This window comes from Rhinolophus hipposideros, assembly GCF_964194185.1.
Source record: "Rhinolophus hipposideros genome assembly, chromosome: 16".
Taxonomy (NCBI): Eukaryota; Metazoa; Chordata; class Mammalia; order Chiroptera; family Rhinolophidae; genus Rhinolophus; species Rhinolophus hipposideros.
This window is the reverse complement of record NC_138062.1, coordinates 26,110,641-26,137,546: the sequence shown is the minus strand read 5'-3', so window position 1 is coordinate 26,137,546 and position 26,906 is coordinate 26,110,641. Positions and strand designations below refer to the sequence as shown.

The window sequence follows — 26,906 nt, the reverse complement described above, 5'->3', positions numbered from 1 at the left end:
TAAGTGGAAAAAATAATTTATTGCAGATTGTTTTACACATTAACATGGAACATTTATACATATATATTGATGTGTTGATATGAAACACTAAAGTTAAAGACAAACATTTTTACACAAAAGTAGTGGCACTATATTTTATAAAGAGAGATATTAATAAATTATCAGAGACATTTAAGAACAACAGGCCAATTATTCCAATGGGAATGCATTCTATGTCGAAATTAGTTTAAACTAAGTTTTCCAAACATGATGCCCTGGATATAATCACATTCTTCTAAGCTAAGAAAAAGCAGCTCATTTCTGGGAATGGAAGTCCACTCTGATTAACAGAATGTCCCCACAGTGCTTCCAGCTTTATTCTAGGATGTGGTTAGTCCCTCTCGTGGATCCCAAGCTGATGTGATAGCTAAATGGGGAACAGTGCCGCTTGCTGTAACAGCTGCATGTAGTTAATGAGATTTAATACAAGGGATACAACAAAAATGATAGCATTTTAGAGGAATTATAATTGCCACATGATGTGAATGAGCAACCAAATATCTTTATCACAGAAATGTGAATTCTGCATTTCTGAAGGGAAATTAGCACACTTCAAAATAGTCACTATTTTCTTAGCATGGGAGTCTGAAAATAAATCACGTTTTCCCCTAAAACTTAGAATTCACTTCTTTAGAAAATCATTTCTATAACGATATACACCAAGACAATATAAAGTTTGCTATATGTTATAGTCATTAAAATATACATATGCATACGTATATATGGAACACGAAACAGATTTGGTAAACCATGGTCTGTATGCACACGGCCAAATACTGTTCCATTTCATTTAATTCAATTCAACAAATATTTATTGGGTGCCTACTACTTGCTAATTACCGTGTTAGGTAATGTTTGTAGTAGATTTTAAGACACATGAAGCGCATATCATCCACATCTAAAGCCAAACTTTAGATACTATATTAAACCTTGTAAAGAATCAAAAGCAGAGCTAAAGTTGAATAATGAATAGTGAAAGATATACCTAGGAGAAAAGCTTGGGATAATTGAAAAGGATGAAGCAAAAGTCTGTATCCATAGGTAACAATTGCTTGCCTTGCTGTGTGTTAGAGGATAACCAGAACCTAATCTCAGTCTCCTTCCTGCCACAGTCCAAGATTCAGTTATCATCTTGCTTTATTTCCTTAAAAAGTAGAAGAAACAAGGGATTAATTTTCAGCGATAATAAAGCTTGTACTACTCTCAATTTTTTCCTATAAGACTGTGATCTGCATTTATATCTAGTCTTTCTAAATTACTCCCACTGTAACTGCTTGAAACAGGGCCACCCAACTAAAATGACCAACACTTGACATACAGTTTATCTGAAGAACATTAGTAAGCGTGCCAAACCCATAAGTAAATTATTGAAAGTTAAAACAGCTGAATGAAGATAAATATTTTAAAACTTGGCATTCCATTCCTTTTGGGATTTGTTATACTGTAACAGCATTTTTAGGGAATGGTATGCATACAGGCAAAAAATATAATCAAGTAGTCTCACACTCTCTAAAGAATCAACACATCAATAGGGGAACAAAGTGTCAAAGTTGTTGTTGACCCAACACATTGTGAGTGGGAAAAGGCTGGGCATGACCTGTGTATACAAGCCCTCAGGCACTCAGTCACAGGGTTCCGGTTTGGAGCCCTGATGTTCTGAGATCTGCGGGAGCACGTGGGTTCTGGCTGGAGTATAACCATCATAAGTACTAGCATGAACCTAAAGCTTCTCCACAGAATCACTTGGGTTCTGGGAAATTATAAATCACTCTTTTCTCTAGGAAAAACACACAATGGACCAGGACTTCCAAAGATCCCCAAACACTTCACAGGAAGATAGTTTGGCCCTTCAAAGGATCTGAAGCTTCATGGTGAAGAAATGCTAATGGTGATCGCAGAACACCTGATGGAGCTGAGGGCTGAAAGCCAGGGGAGTCCCTTATAGGCCACTTGCCTCAGCTGAGTTTGGGCCAGATTATGGAGGGAGAACAAAAACACAGGCTTTCTCCAGCTAGTGTTTTTGGTTCAAATTTCATGAGTGGACAAAAGCTGGCAACCATAAAGTATCCGCTAAGAACTGGCTCATTAATTGTGCAGTATTTCTGCGGCTTTACTTAAGCGTTCATTTCTGTAAGCAAGAATGCTTTTCCAATGAAACATTTTCAATGATTATGATTTAGCTCTCATATGTATAGATTGTCTTGAAGAAAAGAAGTAGGCTTTGATTGATCATACCTCTGTTCCTGCATTTTTTCTGGATAGAAACCAAACTTGCATTGGCTCTTTCTTGCCCTTCATGGACACTGGGCCTCTGTGCTCCAGCTGGAACTGTGGGTCTGAATTTTCTGGCGTCATGAGACATCTGAGAGTCAGGGGACAGGGAGTGGGGAGAGATGTACGGGCAATGGGTGCATGGAGAAAGCGACATGTACGAAAGATAAATCAACACAGCCCAGAGAGACACTAACATTGTATTGACAGGTAACTCATGGTTTTAGGCACAATGGACATCTCAGGAATTCCTAAGATGCTGTGGAATCTTTCACAGTGTCAATAATGACAAAATCTTCTCAAATAAAAAATAAACAATCCTGAGGGCAGGGGTGGTTAACTGCGTCAAGGTAACAAAATTCAGTGACACCACAGGCAAACAGACATTTTCCGTGCAAATCAATAAATACCAAAACATGTTCTCTTACCGGTATGTATATTCAGACACATTTATTTTTCCTTTTTCTCCAGTGGTTTCTGTTCTGCTTGTGAGGTTGACAGTGTTTCCAAAAAGACAATACCGAGGCATCCTCTGTCCAATGACACCTGTAACTACCTCACCAGTATGTATCCCTATTGTTATCTGCAGAAATCAAAGTTTTGCTTTAATAATGTCAATCGCTAGTACACTAATATGGGCTTATTGTATATTACAGAATAATGTAGAGTCATCATATAAAAATCATAAGAATTCTCGAGAAAAACTCCAAGTATATATTACAGACAAAATCAAAACCTTCACAAAATCTGTTTTCTAAGAGAAATATTCCTTTCCTAAAGTCTGAAGATTTCAAAGATGTGAATCTGGCAACTTACATGAGACATAAGAAAGAGATGTTTTTTAAATAAACCAGAAAGAATAGGAGGTTTCATCTCATTCTCATGACTTTCGGTACGTGAAACAGACTAGCTGATTTCGGTAGGTGGAGAGATTTGCTGTCTCCGTGAAAGAATGCAATAAAACGGGCTCAATAAAATATTGCAATGTTTCTTAAGAAGATGCACTTCCTATACATAATTAATGACTGTTTGGTCAAGAAGATGAATCAATTGTCCACAGAGGTCTACTACCACTATTATTATATCTACTTTATTTACTAACCTGAACAGATGCACCATCTACTTGAACTTGACCAGCAATTTCCATCATGTCCAAGGCCAGGTGGCAAATGGATCGTGCGTGGTGGATGCATGGTTCTGGTAAACCACTCACTGTCATATACTTATCACCAACGGTCTCCACCTAACACATATTTAGATGTTGGTTAGCATAAACAAGACTATTTCATTTGCTGCCCCTATACAAAAATATTTGTCCAGGGCTTTCAGTAACTTTAAACTATCTTCTCCCTTAATTCTCTAAAAATTGTAAGGCTTTCAACTCCAAGATGAAACCTTGTAAACATTTGAAATTTACACACATGGCTCTTGAGGTCTTTGATTACAGGCAGATACAGACATAGTGTTCTTTTTCGTCTTGTAAGTTCTAGTTTCTCACCTCAGATAGCCTTCTAATTCAGTAGAACAATGTCTTGCCTTGTTTCGCCCTAAAACAGTGATGCTTTCATGGCACAAGAGCCACTGCTGAAGTTCAATGATTTATCATGGTCATTAACCATTTATTTTTATGATGTCCTCACCAAGCGTTACACTGTACCTCGGAAAAACGACTATAAAATAAACAGTTCTTGTGGCACTTATATTATTCCAGATGCCTGGAGATGGTTTAGTTAACATTCTTTCCTTTATGAAGCAATATTCCACTGACTTCATTTTTGCAATATTATATGTTTTTTTTCTAATTGAAACCAAAGGCAGAAATGCTTTGTAAATGTTTATCTTCAAGTTGATGTTATCTAAAATCCCAGCCCCTTTCTCATGATCCACGACTTCTTTACCGTGCAAAGCATTTATGTATTTCAGTAAGCACGTCTCTTACAGAGCACTAAATTGAATGCCATGTTTATATTATGTGTGATAACAACCAGCACAGATGCGTGAATGTAAGTGCAAAAAAAGCTGCTGAACATTTCACTTCAACTAGGGCGTCATCTGCTCCATTCCTCTTGGTTACAAGGAAGAGAATCTTTTAGAACAAGTGGATCTTTAAGATAGTGATAAATGTTGAATACATGGGGGTCTTCCTATATACCGAAACTCCAGCCAGAGAACGCTGACTGCAGTGCCTCTGGAGGGAGGCGTCCGAACGGCACTGTATTACCTGGTGGTCAGGACTTGCCTTATAAACAAATGGATTTTTCCGGGAATCAGTCAGGGTGTCAAATCTGGTATAGAGGTCATTGAGGAGGTTTACAATCTTCATGGCCCCTTCTCCAGACGCATGCTTGCTGCAGAAAGCATTGAAGCCCACAATGCCACTGAAGAGGATGGTCACATTGTCATATCTTTTTGCAGGCACTGGACGCTTGTGTCTCAGTTCATTGGCCACGGATGGAGGAAGGACAGAGTACAGCAACCTATCCGGCGGGATTCGGAAAAAGTCATGGTAAGAAATGCTGGGAATAGTTGTAGTGCTTCACCTGGCCATTTCCGAGAACATCAATGTCATTCGTACTGTAAAGGCCTGGATTTTTATAGGATGCCTTTTAAAACTAGTAGTAAATATTAGCCATACTAATAAGTGAAAAATAAGACATATCGACAATATAAATCATTTGTATGTTTTAATCACATAAAACGTCCTCAAGGCCAAACCAATTCATAGCAAATCAAAATAAGTGAAACAAACATATAGACAAAGGACTGCAACAGGAAGTCAAAGTTTGGATTGGTAGTCCTGTAATCTGACCCTCCTGTTATGCTATCACGATATGGAAGTCGTCATTACCAGCACTTAAAATACTGTATATAAACAGCACAATGTCAGGAGCATAGTTATTTCTCAGGAGTAAGAAATGTATCCCAATTGTTGCAAAGTAGTATTGAAAGAAGCAGATTTCTCTCCAGTCTCATGCATGCTTCACTCTTCTGTGGAAGAAACTAGTAAGACGGAGGGAAATTCGTCTAGACAAGAAAAGATTTCCCTCTATAGGCAACACTGAGACTACTACAATGGAATCAGGGATCGTCCTGAGGGGACACGTGTGATAAACGCAACAGGATAAGGATGGCTACTGATGGATTTACGGGAAGAGAAGAAGAAAAAGGGAGACCTAAGGGCTCTTGGCATCAGGGCTTAGAGAAACAAATGATGCCTCCTCCTTTTTTCCTCTCTATAGCCAGAGAAAGTTAATGTGCAGATAAAGCCGAGCTCTCGTTATTTTTCCTAACTTTAGTGGAATTTCCCCATACTTTCATTTTTAACTTTTAAACAATTTATAAAATATTTTAAAGCTATATTTGAATTTTAAAATGTGAACAGAACTCCTGAGCACAAAAGAAAATCAATAGTGAATGGTTTATAATTAAATCATCTTGGTAAACAAGTATCTACAAACAAAACATAACCTAGGTGGTTTTCTAACGTAGCAGTCAGAACAGGACCATGAGTAACTTACAAACCCATATAACTTTGACCTGTGTCCTAAGTACTATCTTACAAGCTCCACAAAATGCGGTATTGTTCATGGATAAAGTTGGAACACATCCCAATACAACATACAGTTTGAGTTGTTTTTCAAGCAGTGGGAGGAATTTCAGCTGCTTGCCCCATATATTTTCTGAAATTTGAAAAATACCTGGATAGATTAAAAGAGTCCATTTAGGACCATGAGGATTGTTAAGTGGTCAAAAGAAACTAAACACAGCTTTCAGCTTCAGTATACAAAGACCAAAACAAGTGAATGAAAAAGCTATGAATACTTTTGGAGGCTGGAAGCAGGGGCGATCTCGGCCTCAGGGGAGATCCCAGGACATTGGATACCATTGTTTTCCCAGCACTTCTACCTTCCCCAGAAGGTCCTCCTCAAACCACAATAAGGTTTGATTGAAAAATATACGGAGAGTGCCAAGAAACTGTATACACATTTTAAGAAAGGAAAAAGCTGTATTAAAATTGTAATACTCAATATATACTGATAACAAAAGACAAATACAAGTCACGAAGTCATGTTTGACTTCTGCAATTACAAGAGGTGCTCAAAGTTTTTACCATCAGTGTAATTATAATACAGTTTTTTCCTTTCTTAAAATGTGTATCTATGCTATTAAATAGTTAACTGATGTGTTTCTGTGTGGGCATAGCATCCATCCATGGGCAGCTCTGTATGTGTCAGTGCAAGAAAAGTATAGAGAATAATGCTATTACCACTATTCTGAGTGTTCAACTAGAGTGGAAGTAAAGCACATCCCTTCTGGAAGTAAAGCAGATCAGTTCAATTCTCCAACAAGATAACTTCCTATAATATAAATGTGAAAAATGAACACACAAGACCCTGGGTAAAATATCTTATGAGTGTCAGTGACTTAGTCCTTTTAATATATGCAAGCAAGGCCAAGTAGTATACACAGTGTGTATTTGTTTCAATGAATTACTTGAAAATGCAGCATTATCTTTAATGTTACTTGCCCAATATTTCATAATTTGATCTACTTCTCATAGCAAAACAATAGTTTTATGTTTTGATGTTTTTTGCTAATGTTTGTCTTTACAGATATAATTGTTGTCATTACAGACGACATTACCATTTGTCAGATTCATACCAGCCGAGCCCTAAAATAACTCAGAGTCCAAGAAAAGAAATATTTTCAAATATAATGGCCAACCCTAAGTTCAGTGCTCAGTGTAACCCTCAGCACTTGGCCAACCTCTGGCACACAGAGCTGTGCTCGGTACATATTTCTTGTGTACAGGAATGAATGAATTAATGAATGGATAGTTGGACTTGATGCATTTTCAAGAGAGATGTATACATTAGGCATGTATATGCCTAATGATTTTCAGAGAGATGTATTGGCATATATTCCTTCAGTTCAGTTTGCAAAAATAGAAGACACATTCCCACTACCATTAAGACTGATTTATGTCTGTATGCACAATTTTATTTTAAGTGCTATGGAAGAGTTAATCTACTATTCCAGAATACAATGGCATCCATAACTTTTCAGTCTGATTGTCAATCTTCACTATAGTATAGTCACAAGAGACGATGCCTGACAATTGTGCCCTTCTTTAACCACAAGCTTACATACTTACGTGTCTGTCTTTTTCTTTTCATCTTCCAGGGCTCTTAACGTGAGCTGCAGCCTGTCTGTCAGGATTTCCAGTTCTTGAGTCAGTTTGTATTCCTCTCTGAATTGTTCTCCCAAAAGAACGAGATCGCGCGTGGCATCGTGCAGGGGGATGTCACTTAGATACAGGCCTCTCCTTGTCAAATCGTCCAGATTCATCACACTGTTCGCACAGAGAGATGAGGTGACATCAGTCCAACTTGTCCACATGACAACACCAACCGTGATTACTGTCAGGGAATATAATCCTACCATCTCCTACCATTCCAAAGCTTCTCAGGCTGAAGAAAATAAAATTTGAAGTGAAGACTGTGACTCCGTTCTTTTAGAGATTTAAAAATCTATCAAAGAGCCATGAATCTAAAATGCGTTTTTGCCAAATTGCATTTTCTGATGCCATCAGCCTAAATTGAAAGATAAGGTAGAATATGAAGCCTGCTCAGGTGTTTAACACAAGGCTGTGCTTCATTAGTTTTTCCTCATTATCAAGAGATGAATAAAAATTTATCTTTACTCTCTTTAACAGAGACAATTGTGTTTCTTTTGAGTTCATTTCTGCCTTATGAATTCCATGACTCCTGCAACTGGTTGCTTTTCCCTCTAAACATGAAGATTAAAAGTTTACAATCCATCTTCAATAAGCATTTTATGTCTTTACGACTTTCTGACATATATTTGTATACTATTCTTACTTCTGGTTCTAATTTCTTCTATTTTCTTTGACAGATCTTTCTCATTTATTCGAAACAATACTTAAACTTTCTAAATTTCATGCATCTTTGCAACTTAAGCCATTTTTCGAACAATATAATAATGCTTATCGACTCAGCGAAGCTCTGATAAGTAAAAAGTTGCTTTTGAAAAATTTATTCTTTGGCGAAAATGCCTGACAGCTATATTATTGGTATGATTTTTTTAAATGCAAAGTAATTAGTTCTGGGTCTTCACAATAATCATTTTTCTAAAATGACCTAGTTGAGTTGAGATTTAATTGAAGAATTTTGGAGTAATGAAATGTCTCTCTATAATATATTCTCAATGGAAAAATCCATAAATCAAAGCAAAAATTAGCATACCGACATAGAAAAATAAAATGATCAAAGAGTTGACTAATGAAGCACATTGTCACCTTACATTTTGTTAAAATGCATATGTAAGTTAAAGCTCACTTGCAGAAATAGAACCCTCTGGAAAGAGGCCAGATTGTCTGCCAAGTGGTATACAAGACCTGCCCATGAGCAGAGAACAAAAGATTATAGACTTAAAATAAAAATGCTCATATTCAGTTAGAAAACTTAAATTATATCTCATTCTTCTAAAAATTATTATTTTAATATAGTATTAATATTTTTCTAAATCTAAACTTATCATCTTGAAATTATTTTTCAAATGAAAATGCTTTTAGTTGACCTCCTTTTTTTTTTTTTTTTTTAAACGTGAGTACAAATCTTTCTACACACATGGATTGGTACCACATGACAATCTGCAAATGTGTCACTATGTGACGAATTTCTGCATATAGTAATTAACAAACAGACTTCAAATTTTCTGTTTCTGTTTCCGAAGAAAGCTTTATCGCCATAAACAGAAATTGTCCCTATTGAGAAGCTGTGATTATACTAAAGCTCTACTTGGAAAGAGGCAAAAGAAAAAAACACTTCTTGATGGCAGATGAAGATATAATTGACCAATGGAGGTTATTAACAAAAAAGTAAGTTTATATTCCTTAATCATGTCTCTTTTATTTTCATGATATATATTCTTAGGAAAAAAGTCATCACTAATCTTATACAGACTTAATACTGTATTAATAATATTAAAGGAAGTTGTTACAAAGTTCATTAGATTTTTCAGAAATTTTGATGGTAATTTTAAATGAAAAATAATCAAAGTAGACTTTAAATTAAATTTTGAGTCAATAGGTCACCAAAACATGCTTTCTCGAGGATGTTATTAAATAATGTGTAAACATTTTGGTTATATAAAGTTAAAAATATACAAAAAATCATTTAACAACAAGTTCCACAGTTATCTTCTATTATTCTAAAGCAAATTTTGATATATTTTTTGTATTCTGAATTCTCATGCATCTTTTGTTAAAATGCTTTGTCAAATTGGAACAACACCAACTTACAGTTTTACTCCCCTCTGCTGTTAATTGCAAATAACGTAAATTTCAATTTAATAATGTATTTTGTATAGTGTACTCTGATTGAAACAGCTAAATATTTTTTAATACAAAATAGCTGAAATCCAGAAATAATTTAAAAAGTCATTTGGTGCCAGCTGTACCTGTGTAATTATGCCACCAAATTAGATGCTTTCAGAATTGCTTTTCTACAGGATGCCTCTTTGGAAGGTACAAGGCTATAAAATTAGCTAACTGCAGATTAGGTATAACATGATCTAATGGCACAAACATTCAGCAAATAGTTCAAGACATGGCAAATAAAATAGAATGCATGCTTTCTTCTGAGTTTATTACAAATGTTAAATGACATTAAGCTTGTTATAGAGAGGTATAGGAGAAGACTTGTAAAATCTAATTACACTTTAGAATATATAGACACGATTGAATAAAATGTTACTGAATTCCTTCGTACCTATAACCATTGTAATTAATCTAAAAATCATTACCTTGGTGAACACAGAAAAAGTATGCTATCTGCTTCAGGTAAGTAGATCATTTGACCCTTGAGACGTAAACAGCTGATCTCTGTCCCAGTCAGTTCATCCTCACACTCTAATTTCTCTACATCCAACAATCCTTCCTTGAAAAGGCAAGACATAACCATTAATAACTAGCACCTATCTTCCTACCTAACAATTCAGCAAAAAGAAGGACATGCATACTTTACTTCCCACCATATATACATAACATGAATACATGGATATAACATATAACATGAATATATAACATTCCCACCAAACCATAAGGGAGAATAAGTGTACCAGTTAGAACAGGGGAAGGCATTTCACGAGAATTTGGCCAGGGAATAAGCATAGTAGCTCCCTTACAATCACTGCAGAAAAGTGACTTGACTATCTCCTTTGAACCCAGAAAGCGTAGTTGTAGTACTGTTAACATATTTATTTAAAGCATCAATGAATCTTATTTCTGATTGTCCAGTATGACTACAACATATAACACCAAGCTTCATCAAAGAATAAACCAACTCCCCACCCCAGCATTTGTAGAGCAGTAGTTAGTTCCAAATATATAAGTATGTGTATGTAAGACCTTTGGGAGGGTTGTAGGAATGATGTGTACTCTAGAACATATTTGTGTATCAATCCCAAAGACAGAAACTGTGAGATCTGGGTACTACATAAATTATCAACTGAATGAATATTTTATCACTTTTGCTTTCCCACAAGAATAGCACCAAGAATATTGGACACTTTAAGAAAGTGAATGAAGTTTTTCTTTAAAAACAATATCTGTATCAGCTCTGATTTCTAAAATGGGACGTTGTAGCTGTACAGGAAGTAAAAAATGTTGGTTTAATATGTAACAATGGGCTGTGCCATCAAGGCATTCTCAATAGTTACTTTTGTTAATTCTGATTAGATGACAGAGTTCCATTGTGCCTCAGGCAAACCAAAAATAATAATATTGCCTTTGAAATAGGACTCCCTTTGAGGTTTGGCTTTGATTTCACTATACCTCCTCCATCTTATAGAATATCACAGTAACTACTTTTTCCTTCAGAACACTTTGAATATATAACATTCCTTGTTACTCACATTTAATGAAATATCTTAATTACCTTGCTTCTCAATACGAAAACTGTATTGATGTGTGAAAGGATACCATGGAAACTAATGTCAATATGAGGACGGACCAGAGAGAAGACAGACAAAAGGCTGCAATTGCCAGGCTGGAGCTAAAATGTAGATAAAAAGAAAAGAACACTTAATTATTCAAACTACTTTTAATGATTTGATATCATTAGATTAAACCAGCTCAATTACATATAAATATAGTAATACATTATTTTGTAGAAAAGTTACCTCAACTATGGACTCATATCTTGACCTATGCAAGTTGGTGATTAAATAGACATCAAATAGTTTCATGTACATCAAACCTAATGTGGATTCAGATGACTAATAGTCCAATATAAGATAAGAAATAAGAGAAGCATTTTCAAAGAAGAAAGGATGGAAAGGTATCTTTTAAAATGTAGCATGAGGTGTGAAATACCTATGGCTTAAAATAAAATTGAAATACCAAAACCACCAGCAAACACTCACAGTTTATCAAGAGATCATTAATAATAATAATAATAATAATAATAATAATAATAATGGGTTGCTTATAACACACAAGGGACTAGACTTCAAGTTTTTCTCGTGCTCTCTATCCTCACACTGTATAACAAAGAGAAAATAGGCAGAGAGGGGCAAAGTAACACAATTCATGTCACACAACGAGGGAGAGGCAGAGCCTGCACAGGAGCCCAGTACACCATTCTGCTTCCAGATTTATAAGTTTATGCCTGATCCTATTTGGGCTAATTCTGAATTATCAAGTCTCTTTAATTATAAGCAAAAAGTATCTTTAGATAGCTGTCATGTACAACTCCAAAAGTTAGAAACTGGCAAGCAGAAAGGAAGGGTTTTACAAATGGGTTTGAATAATGCAAATCAAATGTAACTTCTCATCATCACCCCAACTATTGTCCTTTGATGCTTTTTCTACTAAACCCCATGATAATCTCTATCGTTTTCTCCTTTGGTATTTTTTCAATTCTCTTATTTTCCCTGAAAATGTCAAAAGTTGATTTGGAAGCTATTTTCAGACAGTAGATATCCAATGAATATTTATTCAATGAATGAATAAGTGAAAGTTGATTGTTACTAGAATGCTATCAATTTTCTCATGTAATAAAAAGTATGGCATTCCCACTGCACTGTAAGTGAATAAAACAGAAAAATCATTAATAAATAGCTGTCCTAGGGAAAGTCACAGTATGCTCAAATCCACTAATCTCATGTTTAAACAACTTGTGTGATGTATGATACGCTGCACCTTACCTAATACCCAGTCACAGAATTAAAAGAATTAATAAATCACCATAACAGTTGTGTCTTTAGGGCCTTTTGTCTCAGGCTCCAAGGAAGTGTGATGTCAGTTTACCTGGGGAAGCACTCTGTATATGGCATTGCCACACTGAGTGACCACTAGGTCCCGGTCAAATATTATGTGAAAAGGAAAAGCTTTGCAGAAGGTATATGGGCTGATGCGTGATTCCTGGGTACCATTTTCTTCAAATCTGTCAAGATCTTCATAAAAATCCTCTTCTTTAGATTCTTTTTCTTCAATTAAAAATTGAGTATGATCACATTCTTCATTTCTTTGCTGAATGACCTGGATGTCGAGGGGGAAAATGGTGTTAACTGTATGCGTTTCAATTGATTTAAAATACCGAAATACCTAAGAAGCTGGTTATAGAATTGCATTTAGAGAGTTCATTCTAAATTTTTAATATATGCAAATATTACCATTGCCTAAAATAGAAAACTATGTTTGGACATGTATTTATGAAATTTGCAGACTGAAAAATTATTCATAGTAAAATTGAAAATCTGGTATCAGTCCCTTAACAGCCCATATAGACTCTGGTAGAATTGGGAGCAAGGCACCCTCTAATCCTGGTGAGCTTCGCCCCCTCAGCCAGCACACTGTGAATGACCTACAAACCATTCAAAGAAGCACCACATAACATGTGGAAAAAAAAGATATTTACAAACAGAGGGAAATGAAATGATAATCATATTTACAAACACAGCAATTTCACTTTTTATCCATCAATTGGCAAGTATATAAAATTACAATACCAAATTGGGTAGGATACAGAAAAAATCATCTCAAACACCACTAGTGGGAAAGTACTTTGATTAATCTTTCTGAAGGATATATTGATAATATGCAAAAAAAAGTCCTTAAAATTATACATTCTTTGATTTTATTCCAAATCTAGGAATTCATCCGAAGGAAGTAATCATAATTGTGAGCAAAGCTCTATATTTAAAGAAATAATTATATTTCTAAACTTCCACTAAGTAAGCATTTCTGTAATCTCTAAATAACCACATTTCTACAGTTAAAACTATATTTAAACTGAAACTACATTTCTAAAATACTATCCACAGGCACATACATTATTAAGGTATAAAAAAGCTTTTTGTTTTTCTTTTGAGTTGAAGAAATTACAAGCAACACGTCCTCCTAAAAGGGGAAAAATTGTATCTCAACTGCAGCCAGATCCAAATGGGAAATGGTTGGGGCAATATTTCTTCAGATACAGCTAAATGAAGATAAAATGTTTCTCTTTATTTACTTTTTTGTTCAAGAATTCACTGCAGCATTTTCTGAGACTTAAGAGTAAATCACAGTTAACATGGACATTATTTGTACATACTCTTTCAGATATATTTTCCTGGTGAAAATAGGATATAACTACTATGACTGTCACACTAATCTACTATGTTGGTTAAACATTTGTATTCTGACTTACAATTTAAAAATTCTGCCCCATTAAGGTTGATTTTCCTAAAGTCTCATAAAACGAACAAAACAGAGTCAATCTTAAAATTCAGGCCTAATTTTGATGTTCTGCTCTGCTTCCATTTTAGCTACAAGAACTGAATTACATGCAATCTAAATTTACTAATTAATTCCTTAATTCTACTCTTTCGCTTTAATTAAATTGGCAAAACAAACTGCTTTTCTGACCATATTTTTAATCTATCCTTGGCATATTTCTTCATGACATGGTGTAATATTTCTAAAGTAGATAAATTGTCTAGTAGCTCTGGACCTGTTAAATATAAGAATACTTCAGGAAATTAAAACGGTGCCTTTGAAAAAAAATTAAACATACAAAATATAATTATCAAATGTAAATATCTCAAAAGTCTATTTGGAGTACTTAAAAAAATGAAAGCCACAAGACAACCCAAATACTGAATAAAATGAACCCCACAATTAAGTAAAAACTTGAATTTTATATAAAGTATGCTAATGCTGTCACCCTCCCATACCAAAGACTCTAAATACCCCAGCAACTGAAATTTCCAATTGTGCCCTAATTCATATTTCTTTCCCGAAGTTTTCATTACCTGCTCCCTGCTCAGCTTGGCTAAGTAAAAAACACCCAAGAGCAGACACAGTATGCATAAACACCCTGATATCGGCTCACTTAGTATAGATGTGTTAGTTTGGTGTCGGGATCAAAGATTGTAAATAAAAGACATATAAGATTTTGATTAAATTCTAGTGAGATTCCTAATTATGGAAGAATTTCAATCCTTTACCCAAGGTTTTAATTTGTAAATCTCCGGATTTGAGAATGTCATGTTACACATGGTCCCACTCTCTAGTTGTAGAAAAACTGAGGATGCACTTGGCAATCACCAACCAGTGTCATGTAAGAATTGACACCAACTCCTAAAGGACAGCAAACCCTGAAATCTAATGTGATATTACTAGATTAAATATATGGAATACTTTTCCAATGTATCTAATGTAAATGTTACAATTTTTATTTGTATAGTATTGTACGTAAAATTTAAGCTGTCCATGTGTTAGAACATAACTATGATTTGAAGGACTGCCATAAAGAAAGAAAGCTGAAATGGAATATCCCTCCTCCCACTTTTCTCAAATGTGGGGCCACTGAAAAAATGGTGCTTTGGGCTGAATATGCTGGGCACACAAAAAGCATCTGACTGGGTGAGACTATCTGGGTCAGAAATAGAGAAAAATTATGGTTCTCTTTATTGCATAATTGTTGTATCAATACCTTGAAATTATCACTAAAAACCGACAGTATGTATTATCAATAACAACACATTTTTCAAGTATTGAGATCTGGCTCCTTTCACCAAGTAATCTAATTTTTAAAAAAGCAAAACTTTTAGTTCACAAAATGAAATACTTCAATTACAATTCAGGGACAGACAGAAAAAAAAAATCCACCAAGAAACAATAAACAGTAAGATAATATCTAATTTGACATTATCTTACAATTTGACTGTCCACATTATGTTTTTTGTATTCTGAAGGTCACAGCCTAGCCAGTCACATATCCTGCTTCCCAGCTGTCCGGGATCGCAAATCAAATTTCACGTGGCCTCAAGCAATGTATAATTAGAAAGAAAAATCCTCTGCCACAAGGAAAAAAATATTCTGCATTCCTGTATATCTTACATTCCCAGGCCAAATATAGAAGATTGTTGGGTTTGCTATTGTTAGGGCTTATATATCCCTCTGGTGCGATCCACTAGCAGCAAGAACTGAAGGTAAATTCGCAGAGGACCATTTTTAATGTTCTGCATGTCACCTGTGTTCAGGAGAGTGTCCACTACTGATGATTACCTTCATGTCGATTTCAGTGCCATGTATTTGTTGAGCTACCGTTTTGATGATTCCAATGACAATATCCTGAAGCCCTTCTCTCTCTGAGTAGTAGTGCAGAATGAGTCCTTTGCCCTTCTCTGCATCAGTGCACCTAAATGAAGGTGCACGCATACCTGGGTAGATAGTAGCAAGGTGGTCGTGCAGAGCATCGAGGTTCTGCAATAAAGAGGAGATAATGATGAATAAATAATGCTTCCACAATGGCAGCTGGCTTCTGGAAAGCAAGATAAAGAAAGAAGGCTCAAGCCAAGCTTAGAGGGCCTATCAGCTCAATAAATATTCACATAGTACATCCTTCCCAAGCCGCACAGAGACATGTGTAAGGCAAGAAGCATAGAGAACTTGAAACTAAAGTAGAGTAATTAAGGAAAATATCTGTGGCTATGAACAGTTAATACATTTTAAGAAAGGATAAATAAACAAGTGGGGTATAAAAAGAATGCCTGAAGCAGAAAAAAGAAACATAGTTATGGGCTAAAGCAAAGATATGCATATTTACAGAAGTTTGGGGCAGTTGTATATGCATGACATTGTCATTTCATGGTAATGTAGCCAATTTACCCAACTTTTCCAAGACTTGATTTCTTCTGATAAAATGGAGATAACTAAAGAGCTTTGCACATCTCAGATATAGTAGGCAAAATAATGGGGTCCCCCAAATTTCCACACCCTAGTCCCTTTGAATATGTTACCTCACATGGTAAAAAAGATTTTGCAGATGAGAGTAAAGTTATGGATCTTGAATTGGGAACATTATCCTGGATTATTCTGGTGGAGCCACCCTAATCACACGAGTGAGTCCTAAAAAGTCAAGTACCTTTCTTGGTTATAGGGAGAGAGAAGAGCAATGACAGGAGGTCAAAGAGATGATAACATGAGATGGAAATGACCCACTATTGTAGGTTCTGAGACGGAGGGGATGATGTACAAGGATAGAGGGAGTCCCAGAACCTTAGGGCAGCCCCAGCTGATGGCCGGCAAGGAAACTGAGTCCTCAGCCCTATAACACAAGGAACTGAACTCTGTCAACACCTGAATGAACAAGGAAATGACTATCCCCTAGAGCCTATGTAAAGGAACACAGCCCTGCTGGCACCTTGATTATAGCCCAGTGAGACTTTCAACCTACAAAGCTGTAGGATAATAAATTTATGTTGTTTTGAGCAAGTACACTTGTGTAATTTGTTATGGCAACAGTTGAAAACAAACAAACAGAAAAACTAATACACCAGGCAAATAGTAATCTATTAATAACTGTTGATTTTTGCTAAAGAGAATGAGAAAAACAAAACAGTCACAGAATATCATGGGCCTAAAAGAAGGCATCTAAAACGAAGGTGCTGGAGATGAGCCAAGCAATCTTCATTGTTGTTCCAAATGTCTCAAAGAGACTAATGTAGGGAAGCAGAAGTATCCAGTAAGATATCAGGAAGAAACTGGAGTATGAGGCGACTCCATGGGGGCCCAAATTTGAGAAATTTCCCACCAGGGCACCTATGGCACCGTGGTTTAATTTCCTGTCGCCTTCATCCAACCATTCATTCATTCTATAAAGTTACTGCATGTACATTACTTATGTGGTGCAGGCTGGGGGCAGGGAAGAGGGTTGGGTACAAATCTGCACGATGAGGACCCTGACTTGAAACAGTTTATGGTTTATACCACAAATGAATGTGCAGAGTGGCATTTGATGCATAAATAAAGAATCCAACAACTCAGACTAAAAGAATAAGGTCCAAAGATTTCAAAGTGTAGATGAGACCTGAGCTAGGTCATGAAGGTTGACATTCTGATGCAAAAAAACGTTTCAATAGTGCCCTTAATTGGGTAAATCTGGTTTCTGTTTTAAAGGCGTTTATGCATAGTGTTTTTTGTTTTCTTCCTAAAACTTCACCTGTTATGACATGATATAATCAAGTCAAACCGTTTCTTAACAAAAAACATCAATTCACCCTGATTGCCTCTAGGGGATGCTATTGCCATGTAAAAAGAATCCAATATGGCAGGAGCTAAGTATTGGACAGTTTACATAAACTACAAGCTGCTGAAGTTCTAAAACTACTGTGTTTGGTTGAGTAATACAAGGGTTCTTCCTATGACGAGTTCTTCTCATGGGAACTCTTTCCTGAGAAGGGAAGATGTGAAGACTGCTTTTCATAACATCCTAGATCCCTTATATTTCTGCTGATATTATAAAGTGTCACATTTCCCATAAAGTCAAAATGGAGCCTGTTGCTGCATTTGGGAAATTTCCTAGCGTAGTCATGCCCAGGTACTGTGTTATGGCTCATTTTTGGGAAAAAAATGAATCAATCAATAACTTGAAATATGTATTTTAATATTCTTTTTCAATTTTCCCTCTACAAAGTATTTAAATGTATCAGTCAATATGCCTATATCACTCAGACTCATCTATTTTTATCTTGTGCCATATTATATCATTAGCACATTTCTACATGCAGCTACACCATGAGTCACAAAAAGATAGGCACTTCACCCCCAATGCAGAACTATTTTGATTTAAATAGATGTATTAATATTGATAATAAAATTTTGCTTAAATTTATCACGTCAAAGCAAGTGGGAAAGCAAAACATGTGAAGTCAGAATGCTCATTTTTATGTCTTTGTGGTAACCAACTCTCCAGAGAGTTACTATTTTATTGAATTTACTATTAATTAAACGGACAAGTGAAGTGCTTTCCTGTAGCATGAAAGCTTTAACACCACTTAATGTAATATTGATCTCCTTGAAATAGTATCTAACATAAAAATACTCTTGGGATTTCTTTAGTTACAGCTTTCCTCACTTGATTTTACTCTTTCAAATTTAAAGTGATTACCACAGCCTGTCTATTATGAGAAATGGAATTCATGATTAACAATTAAATTATTTTCATTTGAGTACATTTATATTGCTAAAAATGTGCCTTCTTTGTAGTAAGACTATAATCGTTTGCAGCCACATCAGAGGACACACAAAAAAAAGATTCTCAAAATATCCAAGAGAAAACCTTGACTGCATGTTACAATACTATCTATGCAAAGCTAATGATTCCTCCACAAGGCTGTAGCAATGTATCCTGGAACAAGAGTTCCATATTAAAACAGGTATTCTGTTTTATTTCTAAATATATTCATGGAAGCAGGTATACAAAGAAAAGACCTGAGAGGTTAATTACAAAGAAATATAGACATTAAAGAAAACTTGGGAAAACTGTACACAAACATATTCCAGCACACAGCACAAGTCGATTCCCAGAAAACAATAAAGCAAACCTCGTATATGCTTTCCCTTCATTCTTCTAAGCTTTATGAAATTATAAAATAGGAAAGCGATAGAGAGCAGGTCCACTCAATTATTTTGCCTCAGATGCCAAAAGATTACTCTGAAGTTTCCATTTCATTTCTATATTATTTTACGGGTTTTTCTACCAGCAAAATGAATGTACTTTTTCACAGGAGTTCTACTATTAATATGCAGTGCATTTTGTCACCTAGCATTTATCATTTACAGAAGAAAAACTAGTGCTGACATCTTGGGAAACTGTATTGAAGTTCTAGATTTTGGACACTGCACAGATTTAGGACACAAAAGAAAATTTATTATTCCTTTGAGAAATACTTTGAAGTTCCATATTTTTAAAGATCTTGGAATGTTTCGAAATAAATACAAATCTTCTCTTTGTAATGAGCCTGGCTAAAGTAGGCTCACACGTAATTACAGAGGCAAAATTTCCAGACCTTACTACTTCAGGTTTCTGCTTCCAGGGCATCTAAGCAAAAATTCCTAAGTGATCCACACAGGTGGATGGAGTAAGACCTTGCATTGAAAGTTTTAGAGAGATGTTTTAGTCTCCAAGAATCTTTACCTTAGTTGATGGGGAGAAAGGGAAGTTTTCTGTGTTATTGCAGAACAATCTTGAGATTAGATCTGGGAAAAAATCTTAAAATTAGTCATTGCCAATAGTTTAGTGGTTACCAGAGGGTAGGGGGGGGATGGGCGGTGGAAGATGAGGGTAAGGGGGATCAAATATATGGTGATGGAAGGAGAACTGACTCTGGGTGGTGAACACACAATGGGATTTATAGATGATGTAATACAGAACTGTACACCTGAAATCTATGTAATTTTACTAACAAATGTCACCCCAATAAATTTAAAAATAAATAAATAAATAAATAAATAAAAAAGAAAAAAGAAAGAAAAAAATTAGTCATTGCAAACCTCTCTTTTTTTAAGGAAAGAGGCTTAGGCACAGCATGTCCTTTTTTATTCCTCACACTTCTGAAAAACAAGACCGCCAATACCATTTATTTATGAGCGTCATGTAATTGTGAAAACATTATAAATTTTATAAGAAAAAAGTCATTTTAGAATTTAAACATGAAAAATTTAAACAAGCAAGTCCTAAATACAGTGGAAAACCCAACCTCATATAATGGGAAGCACCAAGGTCAGAGCGTTGAGTAACCTGAGAGCAAGGAAGAAGTTCATGATTTCATGACACTGTTCCTGCCTTTTCTCCATTGAGCTGCCCCTTGAGAAATAGGCCTCTGAATGAAAAGACATAGAGAATCTTGTTTTAAAAGAAATAATGTAAGGCTCTATTTAAGAAGAAATTGTACTGGTCACTAAAATTATTCAAATGGAAATACTTTTTGAATTATATATAGTTATCACTACTATTCTCTCAAGAGAAATACTTTAAAGAAAAAAAGGCAAATACTCATAGAAATACCTGTGTAAAACATTTCTGTAGCTTTTAAACTCATGTTAAAAAGAAATCCTCCTTACATAATACTGCATTTAACAATCTATATTTTATAAATTGCAAAAATATATGCCAGTTATTCAAATAGAAAAGTCTTACAATTCTACAATACTTATCTTCTTTAAAAGGCCTCACTTGTCCATTTTAAAACTACAGGTTACAGAAATTGGCATTTTGGATGTAGAAAAAAACAATTCCTTTTGAAATTCTAAAGTTAAAAATAAAATGAATGGTGCATTTTTTAAAAGAAGTATTATAAATAATTTAGGGAAGTATTAGAATTTCACAGCTGTTCAGGAAAATCCGCATGTTTCTCAAAATAACACTTTGTACAAACATTTAAAGGTTTTAGATGGGTCATCAATCCCAGATTGCTCCTGGTGGTCTGGCTAAATCACCATGTTGTGTTTTGGAAGCCCAAACCTGGGACTTTCATGAATTTAAGGAAATCCCATCACAAGCTGGACAGACACACTGACAGAGGAACTCCCATGTATATGAAGTGAGTGAATGGGTGAAATTGCCACCCCTCCAAAATTAGTTGATGGAGTGAGAGTTTCCAGCAAACTATGACAGAATAGTTGTTTGATTATTCAACTGAGATTCCAAGCATATTTAAACGGGCCCATAACTTAAATCCCAACTGGTCTCTAAGAGTGCATGTATATTGCTCATTTATTTTTCAGTAGTCAACCTGGCAGCCATCAATGCTCATTTCATTTTACTTCTATAAAATTATTGGGGCGATAAAGAACGCATAGTGTAATAATAATGTAACACCACTGAAAATGAATTGGTAGCCCTGCTGTGAATTGACATGGTTTCCATTCCCAGAGGTCCTATGTTAGCTTAGCTTATCAAGTATGGCCTAGAGGAAGCTCCTGACTCAAGGAAATCCATCTAATGGGTGGTTTTCTATTCTCCTATATTCCGGTCCATGATTTATCACTAAATTAAGTCATATAGTTTCACCCAAAATCGGTTCTTGTTATCCTCAATAAAATAACTAACCTTCAGATATTGGTATGTTTGCTTCCTATTTTTATACAAACAATAAACCTTAATTTAAAAAAAGAGAGATTCATTCATCCCCAGATACACAGATTGTATCTGTGAAGATATCGTCATTAAGAGATTACACATGTTCTCTGGCTTTATGAAATTTACATTCCAGCCCAACAAACAGGAAATGATAATACAGTGTGAGAAAGACTGTGGCTAGAAAAATAGATGTATTGTAATGACATAAGAAATACCAACTACGCTGACTCAGAAAGAGCAGAGCTTGGAGAGAGGGGTAACATCTTCCCAGAAGAGAGAAATTGACCTACAAGATAAATAAGATTCCCCTAGGTGAAAAGGAACATGAACAGTGTTCCAGACAAAGGGAAGAGCAGGTACAAAACCTCAGAAGAGAGAGAGAATGAATACGGGATGTAAGCAGTTTCAATCATTTTAATTATTTTTGACATTTTCCAATGAGCGATGGGGAATCAATGAAGGGTTTAAGCAAGAAAATGACATGAGATGTATTTGCAGTTCCGAAAGATCATTAGTTATAGAATGGACAAGAGATTGGAGGAGTCATGAAGAGAGAAGGAAAACCATCTAATCTCCAGATAATAGTAGACTCTCCCATGGAAGTGTAGGGCAAATGAAGAAAAGTGTTAGAATTTTCAAAGATGCAGCCACATGGAGCTAGTGACTATGCTTTTGAATAGCACAGCTCTAGAATATGGAGAAAAAAAGCCAAGAGGCTGCCTGTTCTCTTATAGCTAGCACCACTACAAACTTAGCAGATGGTCACAATAAGTCAAAGTTAAAAAACAAAAAATTGTAAAACTACTTGAATATTTGTTTTGTTATGTACAGGAGCCATTGAGAAAGTTAAAATTAAGACTGAGGAACTGCAAGTTGAAACTTTGTTGACAAAGTGACAGGAGTCAACAAAGGTATTAAAATATGAAATATATATTGAAAAGTCCCAAATTACAAAATATTTTTGAATACCCAACTTTAACCTATTTAAAATAATTCATTTAAATACAGCCTGTTAAAGTTTAATTTACATATCTCCTGGCAGCTACTTCATTTGGAAGTGGAAGATTTTTTTTGACATCAGTGGTTTGGTAAATCCATGGCAGGGGATTGCAAACCAGTTTCCAACTTGATTTAATGCTGTTTTAAATTTACAAGAAAAATGTCACTGTGTAAACAAGAGACGTTTTGATTAAACACTAAAGTTCTTATTTTGGCTGTTAAATCAATAATGCAGCTGGATTGAAAGTCGTTTACATTCCCTCAAAACTGGGCTTCAGTTCAGCTAGTATTGCACTGACATCATTTTCCAGCAAGATCTGGCTGCTTTCAGCAGCCAGTTTAGAAATATCCTTTACAAACAATCACATAATTCTCAGTGTTAACACATTTCAAAAAGAGGGTCTCACAAATGCCTATGCTTAAAATAGGACAGACAATCCAAAAATAGCTTCTCAGCTAATGTGTATTGTACTAGTAAAAAATTGTTAAGGTAATTTTAACAAGAATAAAAGACAAAGACCTTTGGGTGACATTAGCTTTTATTTCACCAGAAACTGCTTTGGAAGGTCTCCTATTTCCTTTTGATAGATTAATTAATATGTAATGGTTCTCAGATTTCTTTTGGTGGCATAGCACCTGAAAGCCATGATGCTTTCTCCTAAACAAGCTCTGGGTAGAACGTCATAGATACTGATATACTAGTTAATTATGTAAACTAGGAGTACCTAAAATAAGACCATTTTATAGACCCAAAACATAAAACCACAACTAGTAACACATACAACCATTTTTAAAAAGGCAGTTAAAAAAAAAAAAAGGCAATTAAACAGATCACAATAGGCCATGATGAGTCTTTCACAGAACATTAACTTACAACTTGCTTATTTATTGTCAGGAACCAAAAGCTAAAGAAAAAATCTGAAACAAAAATACTAAAATGTATTCAAGACCATCTAATACCTATCATTTCACGTGAATTAGGAAAAATGGCACTATAATTCCATTTTAGCAGCAAGATACTCTCATCCAGCTGGCTGAACAATAGTATTCCAGAGGCTATGTTTAAGAATCGCAAATTCAAACCTTTTAACTACAAGACCTAAAATCGCTTACCTGTAGAAATTCTCTGACATTAGATCCCAGGACACGCAAGATTGTATCATAACCAGATTCTTGACAAAAGACAAAAAACATCTTCCCAAACATTTGGAGAATTTCTCCAGCGTTGAGATCTATTTCACATGTTTGAAAGGACAACAAAAACAAACAAACAAAACATAATATATTGTTAATGGAAGAATGAAGATACGTGCATAAAAAAATTTACATATCCTCAATATTTGTGGACAGTGAATATAGATCACATGGAAAATTTCTGCAAATGGCACCATTTCATCTTTTCTGATGGAAGGAGAACAAACTTTGGGTGGTGAACACACAACGTGACATATAGAAGATGTATTGCAGAATTGTACACCTGAAACCTATGTAACTTCATTAACAATTGTCTAACAATTTCTGAAAAAAGAAAAAGAAATTTTTCTGGCTGTGACAATACAATGAAATCTGAGAAGACATCATATTAACATGTTAACAGTGTAAATTTGTACTTGTAAAAAAGCAATCAGTTTCTCAGTTTCCATGACAAATCCACTTAGTTAATTTTGAGCTGTTTTAGATATATGTTTAATGCGTAACTTTTTTTTTTTGAAAAACACAGAAAAATCTTGAAAGTCATCAAGAATACACATAATAATATTTGGTGCAAAATGTTTTTCTTTAAATATACATAATTAATAAGATTGGTGTATGTAGTATGCAGCCTAATATCTTGCTTTTTGTCAATATGCAATTATTATTTCCTAAAACTTTAAGATATTTTTCTGTATATAAGTTTTAGTCACCATATTATTCAACATAGGAATGCAACAAAAGTAACTCTGAAATGAAAGCACATGTAAATCATAATGCAAATAGATCTAATAATTTCTTTAGGAAAAATTCCTAAAGGATTTGAGCATTTTTTTTAAAGGCTTTGACTAATGATGCAAAATTTTTCTCCAGAAAAGCTTTCTTTACCATTAGGTTCAAAATTTGCATAATTTCCTCTTTAACTTTATCCTTAACAATACTAGATATTTAATTTTTTAAAGTTCTATATTTATATGAAAAAGAATTCATATTTGTGTCAATTCTGATTACTAACAAAGCTGGATACTTCTCTTATTATTATTAACAACTTACCATTCTTTTCTTTTTCTTTTTTTAATTCTTGTATTCTGCAATAGATAGTATTTGCTCTTCTGGTTATATTTGGCAAAGCTAAAAAGCTTCTTTGTAGTCTATCCAAACTATAGCCTATTTATAAACTAAGCACTATGAGAATAAGAGACACTACTTTGAGAACAATTTTTTTGCATGCAGCTTTCTTTTAACTTTGCCTTCTTTGCATGAGTTTTGTCTGATACAGATCTCAGTTTCCTGATTCTTTTACCAATAGCTAACAAAACTTAAGATTTCAAAAGAGATCTGGTGATAATATTTTCTGTATACTACACTCATGCAATTACTGTGCTGTTGACACCATAACATTGAGTTATTATTACATTATTAACTTATTACATTAAGGATCAATACTATTTTTTCCTTCCCCAACACATGGCTTCCTGTGGGGAGAGGCAGAGAACTCCTCTGTTCTCTAAAGAGCTTGTAAAAGGACTCAGCATAGCCTGAGCCTCACATTATATGCAGATACTCTCACCACCAGGGTTGTGCAGTGCACAACCTGTATAACTATCCAATGTGATCTTGGACCACACATTCCTTGGGCTTTTGTGTGTAACTTAACCAAAAAAGGAAAGTCAAATTCAACTTACTGAGGACTTTACTTGCAGCAGCAACCAAATCATAAGTTTTAGAATCATCATATATTATTCTGACAAGAAACTGTCCTTCTTCATCTAATTGTGCTTCTTTTCTGGAAAACAAAAATGATAGACAAGGGGGAAAAGCTGAAATCAAAGAATAGGTACTATAGCTACAATCATTGTATAAACAATGGTTTTCTATCTGAAATAGGATTTGATTTTGGCAAATTTGTTTAAATTGATGTCATGTACCTAAAAGTCAGGGATAAGGAAGAAATTATTTCATGTTCTTTCCCCAAATTAAAATAATACAGTGAAGTATATTCTAGCAAGATCAACATTTATAAACTACTCTAACATCCAATACAATACCTGATATTAAATGTAATAAATAACTCGATTTAATAAACAGCAAATATTTGTTGAGTCCCTATATATGCCAAGCATTGTTGTAGGTACTGGAAACACAGTGTTTAGTAAAATAAACAAAAATATCTGACCTCTTGGAACAAACGTATTCTAGGAGGGGAGACAGATGGGGCATAAAACTAGTAAGTAACATATATAATGTTAAGTAGTTTGGAGAAAACTTAGTCCAGGTAGAGGGGTAGAGAGCTCACGTACAATAGCTGGGAGCTTCGCTGAGTAGCTAGTAATTGAGTAAAGTCTGAAAGAGCTTTGGGAGTGAGCCATGAGCAACCTGGAAGTGTGTTCTGGGAAGAGGGACAAGCGCCTGCAAAGGGCTAGACGGGAGCAACCTGGGGTGTTGGAGGAACAGCAGAGGCAAGTGTGGCTGGAACAGAGGCCGGGCTGAGGTGCCACAAGGGAATGGATCAGAGAGGTAATGTGGCATGGACATTGGGTGACTGGCATTTACTTGAAAGAAATGAAAGGGCCTGGCACTTGTGACATGATTACTGAGATGAACTGACCTGGTTAAAGGGATCCATCAGCTACTGCAGTGAGAATGGAGTCTAGGACACAACAAGGAGACCAGTTAGGGGACTACTGCCAACATTCAGGCGGAAAAGGCTGATAACTTGATTGAGAGTGGAAGCAGAGGAGGAAGTGAGAAGTGGTCCAAATCTGGATATATTCTGAAGGCAAATTCAGCATGATTTGCTGATGGATTGGATACAGGGTGTGAGAGAAAGAAAGAACACAAGGATGACACTGAAAGTTTGGCCTGAGCAACTGGATAGATGTTGTCACCAGTAGTTGAATTGGGAAAGACGGTTGGAAGTAGACTGAGGGTAAGACCAAGAGTTGTGTTTTAAACATATTAAAGTTTGAGGTG

At 35.1% G+C, this 26,906-nt stretch overlaps 1 protein-coding gene across 2 annotated transcripts in view; it reads right to left on the bottom strand.

Annotated features, from left to right (window-relative positions):
- Positions 1 to 26,906, bottom strand: part of GUCY1B1 (guanylate cyclase 1 soluble subunit beta 1) — a 41,574-nt gene continuing 14,668 nt past the window's right edge. For both annotated transcript variants that reach the window (XM_081077273.1, XM_081077274.1), the window contains exons 3-14: positions 25,619 to 25,719; positions 23,856 to 23,974; positions 15,887 to 16,084; positions 12,644 to 12,874; positions 11,271 to 11,387; positions 10,138 to 10,271; positions 7,466 to 7,663; positions 4,550 to 4,787; positions 3,413 to 3,553; positions 2,739 to 2,893; positions 2,275 to 2,401; positions 1 to 1,183 (exon numbers count right to left, since the gene is read on the bottom strand). In XM_081077273.1, the coding sequence (XP_080933399.1) occupies positions 1,160 to 1,183; positions 2,275 to 2,401; positions 2,739 to 2,893; positions 3,413 to 3,553; positions 4,550 to 4,787; positions 7,466 to 7,663; positions 10,138 to 10,271; positions 11,271 to 11,387; positions 12,644 to 12,874; positions 15,887 to 16,084; positions 23,856 to 23,974; positions 25,619 to 25,719 (1,783 nt within the window). In that variant the 3' untranslated portion in view covers positions 1 to 1,159. The remainder of the gene's footprint in view (positions 1,184 to 2,274; positions 2,402 to 2,738; positions 2,894 to 3,412; positions 3,554 to 4,549; positions 4,788 to 7,465; positions 7,664 to 10,137; positions 10,272 to 11,270; positions 11,388 to 12,643; positions 12,875 to 15,886; positions 16,085 to 23,855; positions 23,975 to 25,618; positions 25,720 to 26,906) is intronic.